Source organism: Carex rostrata, chromosome 8, assembly GCF_964058835.1.
Source record: "Carex rostrata chromosome 8, lpCarRost1.2, whole genome shotgun sequence".
NCBI classification, from domain to species: domain Eukaryota; kingdom Viridiplantae; phylum Streptophyta; class Magnoliopsida; order Poales; family Cyperaceae; genus Carex; species Carex rostrata.
In genome coordinates, this window is record NC_135925.1 from 6,104,083 (window position 1) to 6,113,967 (window position 9,885).

The 9,885-nt window shown below is 32.7% G+C and overlaps 1 protein-coding gene across 3 annotated transcripts; it reads left to right on the forward strand.

The window, feature by feature from the left end:
* Positions 1-909: 909 nt before the first annotated feature.
* On the forward strand, positions 910-4,571 carry LOC144558115 (Reticulon family protein). 3 transcript variants are annotated; one of them, XM_078306847.1, is made up of 6 exons: positions 910-1,070; positions 1,602-1,795; positions 2,536-2,716; positions 3,594-3,732; positions 4,052-4,121; positions 4,213-4,571. In XM_078306847.1, exons 2-6 carry the CDS (start codon positions 1,612-1,614, stop codon positions 4,380-4,382), a joined length of 744 nt encoding a protein of 247 aa, XP_078162973.1. In that variant the 5' UTR covers positions 910-1,070; positions 1,602-1,611; the 3' UTR covers positions 4,383-4,571. The 3 variants fall into 3 exon arrangements, with proteins under 3 accessions (XP_078162973.1, XP_078162971.1, XP_078162972.1); XM_078306845.1 differs by having other exon boundaries at positions 910-1,060; positions 1,591-1,795; XM_078306846.1 differs by lacking the exon at positions 910-1,070 and adding an exon at positions 1,117-1,135 and having other exon boundaries at positions 1,591-1,795.
* Positions 4,572-9,885: the final 5,314 nt, after the last annotated feature.

The window sequence follows — 9,885 nt, forward strand, 5'->3', positions numbered from 1 at the left end:
AGTGTTGATAATCACTCAATAATTATATCGTTTACAAATAAAAAAAATAATATATAATGCACATTATTTTCATCAAATCCGCTCCTATCGAAAGAGGACAATGAATATTTTTTATTAGCTATATCTGCAAATTCTACGAGAACCTTGAAAATTGAGACCTCCATATTTGTATTACAGTCAGCATTTCTCAGAGAAAATTTAATATATATGTTTAGAAACTTTTATGATATTTAGAATATTTTTACCGGCTCTGTTAAGATTTAGAAAAAAAGGTAATTAGAATATTGTAGTTGAGGAAACTATTTAAGAAATTACTTGTTTGAGTGTGAATATCTCAAAAAGTATCTCTGATCATAGTGATAAAGGAATAGTTCAGGTTTGAAAAAAGTATCTCTGATTATAGTGATAAAGGAATAGTTCAGGTTTGATTTGGTAGGATAAAAAGTTCGTGATTCATGTATAATTAGAGTATAATTTGGAAATAATTATGTACAATAAAAAGAAAAAAAAAAACCAAAAAGAAAAGTTTTAGAAAGAAATAATTTCTTTTTCACTTTTTTCTTGCGAATAATTCGTGACTCGCGTTTTTATTCAGAACTCGGTTCAAAAACATTAAAAAAACAAATAAAACACAAATTATTCGCATATATTGTTACTATCGGACTACATAGAATACTCATAGCTGAACCAAAAATAATTTTGTATTTTAGAATACTCATAGCTGGACCAAAATTAATTCTGTATCTATTCAGAATACAGAATTCCGCTTTGAGATTCGTGCAAGATTAAAACCGACTACTCAGATCTCATTCTACACGGTCAGATATTGCACTGGATCTGAATTTCTTCTGTCAACCATTTCAGAGGAAGGGCCCCTTATCTTTGGTCGTTTTCTTTAATAATTTTTTTGCTGTTCTCTATAAACTCGTATAAGCGAAAGGATTTATCGCTTTCCCAAAGAATTCGAAAGTAAAACAAACACAAGAAGACCAAGTGAGCCACACAGACTGAAATTTCCCTTTTGGTCGCAACTAAAATAAAATCTTTCTTCGTTTTCTCGGTGCGTTTCTGTTTATTTTTTATATTTTGCCCTTTTCGCTACTGAAACGCAACTCTATTTCTCCCGACAGACTGCGTAATTTGTCAAACCTTCCCCTTGGCTTCTTTAGTTAAATTTCGAAATCTTATTCAGAAAATTTTCGATTGTTTTCCACTCTTTTTAATTTTTAATCTGTCCAGTGTTCATAGATACTGATCAACACGCACCAGTATGGATTAGCCCTTTATTTAAACAAGACATCATAGATGCTGGTGTGTGTGACTGAGGCAAAATGGATATCTCTAGGGAATTTTTAGCAAAGGGTTTTTTTTATTTTTTTATTTTTTATGATTGTTTACAGTTAGATAGATGTAAGAAGTAAGAACATAGTTTAATATAAATTATGGGCTTTAAAAGCCTTTCATTAAAAAAAAAAAGTACCATCATAGATCTCAGCTATTAGATTGTTCACCTTGCTAGTTTAGGAATTAGGACCTTTAGGTATTATATTATGTAGTAAACCATTGATCTCATTTTTTTTGTTCTTTCAGTATTGAAAAAGAAGTTTCAGAATGTCAGATAAGTCTGAGAATGCAGCTGAAAGTTTAGTAAACAATATAATAGAGCATGTCTCTGATGCTGTTTCAAAGCAAAAATCTGTACGGTTCAGTACCGACAATGACTCGGTATCTGATCAGGTTAACAAGCTCCTAGGTGGAAAGAAATCTGTTCACCATGTCCTGGGGGGTGGCAAGTGTAAGAGATTTTCTGTACACAATTACACTGTTGTCAAATATATCTGCAGATGTGCTTTTTCTAATTGGAAGATGATAGTAAATTGAGGATAAATCAAGATTAGTTCACAAATAATTGGGATAAATTAGCTGCTTAACTTATAGCTAAATTGGGAAGAATTGGTACTTGGTTGGGTTACTGGGGGGAACTAGTACTGTAGTATTTGCCACCTATGATTGAAAGATTTCACTTTGGAATTTTGGATGAATAATGGTGTTAATCTGAATCTGCTGGTTTTCAATATTCTTTTGGGCACTCTGCAAGAGTTGGCATATACAAAATTCAATTTTGGTTTTAAAATTTGTGGCATATAAGTGCTGTTGTAGTGAAAATGGAAACATCTAAAGTTTTGCCAAATTTTTCTTTCTCAATTATGTGCTTTTTCTAGGCTTTGTTGTTGTTTAGTTGCACAACTATATTTTTTGGCTCAGTAGGCAACAATTTAAGTTAATGGGGAGGTGGCATAGTTGAAGAAATGAGTGTTAATTTTTTAGATCAAATTGGGTTGGTTTGGGCATAGTTCGTTAGTATAATTTTTGTTTAAAATGGATTAAATAGAATTGATTAGTCCTTTGGAGCTTCAATCTTTCTTAACTTTTATTGTTCCACACTGTGGTCAGTGAATGCGGGATAATTCAAGATAAATTTCCATCCCTAAATAAGTGTTAAACCTTTAATACATCTTTTAAACTTTCATGCAGCTGCTGATGTCTTGCTTTGGAGAAACAAGAAGATTTCTTCTAGTGTTTTAGGAGCTGCAACTGCTCTCTGGGTTGTGTTCGAGTGGCTTGACTACCACTTTCTCACTCTTGTCAGTTTTGTTCTCGTCCTTGGCATGGTTGTGCAGTTTTTCTGGTCTAATGCATCTGGTTTCCTCTCTAGGTATGTGCTGGTACAGTAAAAAAATTTAGCTCGCAGTTATCAGTTCAAGTCAAAATAGGATATTTTTTTTACTACAACTAATTAGCTAAATTGAATTTGTTGTTGGTAATTTATTTTTCGGGGCAGCAGGCAGGGGGGTCACACAATCATTTTCTCTAGAATGATGATCTTTTAGATCAAAAAAAATAATATATTTAATTTTGGAAAAGATATGGCTTGCTTATCCATTCAATAAATAAACATTTTTGTAAATAATGATTGATACTTAAAACTGTTGTGGCTAGATTTTGATTATGTAAAGGAACTATTAGTCCCCTGTCATGGATAAGATCCCATATGGGCTCCACTAGTAAAATGATTGTAGGGGCATTGACAGGCAGGATAATGATAACAGGAGGAGGATCTGTCTTGGGTGTACAGTTTATTTTTTAAACTTTGTCAAGGGGTTTTCGGGAAAGAACTTTTGTGCTAACAAGGTTGTGTTCTAAATAAGGGCATTGATAAGAGGCAGCTGATTTTAGACTGGGAATAAGCTTGACAATAACTGGTGGCTCTGAGTTCCTGTATTACTATTGTTATATCAATGGTAGCGGCTGGGGTGAAACAATCCACCTTTTTTAAACAATGAGGAATAACTCTGTAGAAACAAAAGTAACCCAGAAGAATGTAGAGCTACTAGGCTTACTAATGTTTGGTGTTTTTGTCTGTATTTTTGAGGTTAATGTCTTCAAATGCTGCTTCATCCAAATAAGTTGGCTCTTATAGTTTACAACTACAAAAATAAGAATGACATCAGTCAATTTATGTTGTAAAATATTTTTTTTCATGTCTTTTATACTAATTCTTCTATTTTTTTTATTTGTTACCTCTTGTCCAGTACTCGTGATGTTCCAAGGATTAAACTGCCAGAAGAGTTGTTTGTGAATATTGGTGTTGCTGTTGGTGCCCAAGTCAACAAATTTCTTGACTTAATTCAGGATATATCATGTGGTGGAAACCTCAAACAGTTTTTAATTGTATGCATTCTTACTCTCTCTCTCTCTCAAAAATCTTGTCAGAGGCTGCCAATGTCCTCTTTCTGTCTCAAAAATCCTGTCAGAGGCTGCCAATGTCCTCTTTCTCTCTCTCAGTACTGTGTTAATGTAATTTGGTCCCAAACAAATTCCTTGATTCAGAAGCCCCTGTCAACCTATTCCATGCAATTTGATTATAAGGAGTTTACAGTTGTGCAATGAAGCTCAAATTTTGCCTAATCTGGTCAAATCTACGCCCCCGTCTAATTGTTCCATATTGCAACATAGAACTATAAATATAAAGTTCTGAATTTCATCTCAGGTTGTGGTAAGCTTGTGGGCTGCTGCTGTGATCGGAAGTTGGTGCAATATTCTGACAGTAATTTACAGTGGTAACTTTTTTCTTACCTACAAACTTTAGGTATCTAGATTACCAAGTTGTGCTTAATTCTAACCATTCTATTCATCCTTTTGCTCTTTTAGGGTTTGTGAGTGCACATACTCTACCAGTACTCTATGAGAAATACCAAGACCAGGTAGATGATTTTCTCTATCAAGTTCTTGGCCTGCTTAGAAGTCAATACCAAAAAATTGACCAAAACGTGCTCAGCAAAATACCTAAAGGAAATCTCAAGTCAAAGAAGGCTGAATAAGCTTCCCTTGGATAATTTATGGTTATTAAACTAGAGCTAGATATGCCGTATTTTGCATGATTTCTTGATCTTTTGTTGTAAAATATTGGCTTGGTCAAGCAAATCATGCTTGTATTATGCGATCAAAATTCAAAACAATCTTCATATGGTATTTATCTGTCTTGTAGATGTTTAAGATTCTCTCATTAATTGGTTTTATGTTATGTTCCTATTTGTGTGCATCCAAATAAAAACGAACTTCCAAGCCAACAAAACAAAGTAATTGAAACAAAAATGCTGTTAATGGTTTTTTTTTTTCACAGCATGCAATTGGATTACCATAAAAATAGTTGGCAAGTCTGTCTAACAAAATATGCAATGTAAATAGCAATAGTCTCTTAGCCGTTTACTTATTCCAAACCAACCTATAAATTATACTATTAATTATTTTCATTGAATGATGACCAATAATCAGTGATTGTTAATAATGAACCAATACCTATCTTGCTCTCTCTATCATGCAACAATTATTTTCATTGAATGATGACCAATTAAATTCTTAATTTGCACAACATCCAGCTGGCCCTGTTTGTTTTTCAATTGTCTTTTTCCGTGGTAAACAGGGTTGCCAATTGCCATTATTTTGTTATTCAACAATTTTGGATCTGTACAATGCAAATCATGCAAATCTCAATTAGTACGTCAGATTTTGTAATCTGAAAAAAAAATAGCTGAATATATGACAAGTACTCAATAATCCATGATAACGGGTATTAGAGAATTAAATACAATTAGGTCAAAAAAAGTAAATTTAAAGAAAATGAGAATTGTATTTTCAAGCATCTTTTATTCTAAGCAGAAGTTACTCGTGCTCATCCAAATACAAAAGTTGAAAAAGTAAGTTTGATGAAAGAATCAGGGATATATATATATATATAGAGTTAGGCTGGGGTGCTATGGATAGCATAGTGACCTCTATGCTACGGCTCAATATTCGAGTTTTCAAAATCCAAACGGTCGATCCGAACCGTTCATCTTATTCTCCATATTAATATCTGCTTGGAGACCAAATTTTACATTTTTTCTGAATTTTTTTACTATTTATTAAGTATTTTACAAAATTGTTGATCCAACGGTGGCTGCACAAAACAGTAAAACCGTTGGATTACTGATTTTCAAAGTGGCTTAATAAATAGTAAAAAAATTCAGAAAATTATAAAATTTGGTCTCTAAGCAGATATTAATATGGAGAATAAGATGAACGGTTCGGATCGACCGTTTGGATTTTGAAAACTCGAATATTGAGCCGTAGCATAGAGGCCATTATGCTATCCATAGCACCCTAGCCTAACTCTCTCTCTCTCTCTCTCTCTCTATATATATATATGAGTAAGGCTTTGGGTCCTATGGATAGCATAGAGGGCTATGGTGCTACGGCTCAATATTTAAGTTTTTAAAATCCTAACAGTCGATCCGAACCGTTCATCTTCTTCTCCATATTAATAAGTGTTTGGTGATCAAATTTTACATTTTTTGGAAATTTTTTACTATTTTTTTAGATAAGTAGAAAATCAAATATCTAAATGGTGCAGAATTTTTTAGATCAAGTGATTTTCTACCTAGCTAAACAAATAGTAAAAAAAATTTCAAAAAATGTAAAATTTGGTCTCCAAACACATATTAATATGGAGAACAAGATGAACGGTTCGGATCGACCGTTAGAATTTTAAAAACTCGAATATTGAGCCGTAGCATTGTAGGCCTCTATGCTATCCATAGCATCGTAGGCCTCTATGCTATCCATAGCATCGTAGGCCTCTATGCTATCCATAGCACCCAAGCCTTACTCTATATATATATATATATATATATATATAGATGGGCTACGGTGAGTTGCGAAGTAAAGCGACTATTTTACTTCACGCTCATATTTTGTGATTTTTAAGTTCAAAACGTCGATCCGAACCGTTCATCTTGTTCTCCATATTGAAATGTGCTTGGAGACCAAATTTTACATTTTTTTGGAATTTTTTTACTATTTATTAAGCAATTTTGAAAGTCGCTGATCTGATGGTCCAGAAAATTTTACTGTTTTTTACTGTTCACAGCAAAACAGCAATTTTCAAAAATACTTAATAAATAGTAAAAAAAATTCCAAAAAATGTAAAATTTGGTATCCAAGCACATATCAATATGGATTAAACATCTAACGGTTCGGATCGGTCGTTTGGACTTTCAAAATAAAAATACGGCGTGAAGTAGAAACGTGTTTTACTTTGCAACTCACTGTAGCCCACCTCATATATATATATATATATATATATATATATATATATATATATATATATATATATATATATATATATATATATATATATATATATATATATATATTTTATTTTTTGAAAAATAACGAGAATCAAGCCCTCATCTATATTAACTGCAATTGGTTACATTTGATGAGTTTTGGAGTGACGAAAACCTCATAGAGAAAGCGATAAATAAAATCAAAATACAGAAAATAAAATAAGAATGAAAGCAATGGAAACTGAAAAAAAAAAAAAAAATCTTCCTTCGGTGACCTTAATTATCATATGAACTTGATGGATTGTTTTGCCTAGCGGCTGTTGAGTTTAGAATTCTCCATTGATCTCGAACTTTGCTCACTAATTTCTCAATCGGTTTAGATTTTTCATTGAATATCCAATTGTACCTTTCTCGCCAAATTACAAAATTACTCAACAACACCATTCCTCTTCTTTGCATATCCTGCTGTCTATCATTAAACGTATGTTTTATCCTTCCAGCAGCCCCTGCCAGTATTGCGAGTTGCGGTCCCTCATCCCCTAATGTACGAAACCCGAGAACTGGCATTGGTTACAAAGATGTTCGATTGTCTCACCTTGAGCTCTACACATAGTGTGGGAAAAATGACACGGCAGAGTCGGCTCCGTCACGGAATGACACGGTTACGGCATGGAACGGCACAGCACGCGAAAGATCCGATCACGGCACGGCACGGTACGTAATCACGCAAGTCACGTATAATTAGGACCGTTAAGTCTTAATCAAATGGTGAATCATGAATAAACTAACTTAAATTATGAAAAAAATAGTTAAACGCGAGAAACGTGACCAGTTACATTTGGACACGGCACTCGTGACTCGCGTACCGTGACCACCCCTTGATATTTTAGTCACGGTACGGCACAGATCACTGTTCACTTGATCACAGCACGGTACGAGACCAAAGTCACGGCACGACACGTTTTTCCCACACTATCTATACATATATAGCATATGCTCGGTAGATTGAACCCTCGTACTTGCAAATTTTCGGCCGTCATAATTTTGTTATGTAGTAATAGCCAAGCGAAGACCTTGCATCTAGGAGGAACCACCAACGAATAATGAGGGATATGGTGTTGCTGGTTAGAGAATTTTTGTTTAAAGCTTACTAGTAGCTACGGAACAGCACGGTTATGACACGAAATGACAAAGTACGTGTATCGATTACGTGTAGTGAATCGTGCATCATGTGCTATGATTATCTTTAGAAAATTTGGCACAACATGGCACGTCACGTGAAATATCTAGTCACAACACCGCATGACACGTGGTCACGTGAGTCACGTGTAATTAGAACCAGTAGATTTTGATCAAATGGTGAATCTTGAATAAACTAACTTAAATTATGTTCAAATGGTCATGTGAGTCACATGAACCACGATTGATCATAGCATATTTGAACACGACGTGACTCATATGACATGACCATTCACGTGTCGTGATCACGTACCCATTGACATTTTGGTGTCAACATAACACGATTTATAAAAAAATAATTTAATTATTGTACGTCACATCATAAAACTAAAATCACAACAAATTAGTCACAACATAACACCACACATTTCTTACATTCTATTTGCTAGCATCTACCTCTAATTAGTAATGCTAGCGGTTGTCGACTGTGTAGGTGATTATATTATAATGAAATTTCTATTGATTGAAAATTAAGAAGATTTTTCGTGCTAATATTTTATATACCTATTTAGTTTAGCTTAAAAAAAAATACGTTCATTAACTTGATCCTTTGCAGAGGACATTTCTGTCAGATTTTGTGATTTTATAGTCATAAATTTTGTTCCAAATGATTAAAATGAATAGAAGTATACAATAAGCTATAAATTAATTCAGCATAGATTTGTAGGCACAATATCTGATGTATTTTTTATTCATTGCAAATAAACTCATAAACATTTATATGGCAATATTTAGAGTACGCAATGCGGCCCTTATTACTTACAATCATAAAAATAAGAACAAAAACACGCATAAAATTTAACGTCTTTATCATAAAAATAAGCAATATAATGTTTTCCATGTGTTGTAAATGCATTTTAGCAGATTTAACGGCATAAAAAAAAAATTGTGCAAAAAAAAAAGTTACAACCATATTCATAATAATATTTGAGAAAACTTTTAAAATAGTCAATTTTTTTGTAGAAACATTTTAATATTTAATATTTTCGTAAAAATTTAACATCCTTTTCTTTATTCTCTTTTATTCAATAAATTTAGTTTTAGTCAAATATGCGTCTTACTTTCAAATGAACAAGTTAATTCAAATTAGCAACATTATTGAATTGAATAAGAGAGAGAAAAAAAAGAGACCCTTCAAATGATGGAAACTAAAGCTCTTGACAATTAAGTTTACTTCTTTCCAAAGCATTTAGTAAATAGGAATTAATTGCTTCAATTTCATGCTTGTTTTTGCAGACTTTGGCTTTACGTAAATTTTTTGTGCGTTTGATTTTTTTTTTTTTTTTAAATTCTACGAAAAAAAAAATATGGGGCTTTAATCGATCACAATAATAAATAGATGTAGAAAACATACTATACATGTTTTCAGGCAAAATTGAGTACAAAATGTTGGGAATCATAAATGTCAAACAATTATGCATTATCTAGAGATCAAATAATTACATCTCATCTAGGAGTCAAACACTTACACTCCGGAAAAGAAGAAAACCTTAACCTAAGACCGTCCTATGCCAAAGAGACCTCATCAATCACTACCTTTCAGAGGGCCGATGAATGATTGCTTCCATTAAATGTACACTTAATTTCCTTTTATATAATGAACTCAATTAACCTTGTCAAAAGAGACACCGGAGGGTACAATAATGACTCAATTAACCAATTCAAGATATATACACTACTACAATGCCTTTGTAAGAAACATAATCTATACTTTAATATAAAATAAAACTGAAATTAATACATGATCTAGAGAGAGATTAAAATTGAAAGCACCTTAAAATAACCTTTCAAAATTAGAAAGATTTCTAATTCTGTAATTTTTGTTTCAAAAATTTATCAAAAAAATAAAATTTTCAAAACCCTAATTTTCATAACTACTCAAAAAACGCCAAATTAATGGCAGCGGAATCTTGTGTGGCCAAGATAAGCCACAAAGAACTCTAAGACCGAATCTTGATTAGGATTTTGTGATTTCAAA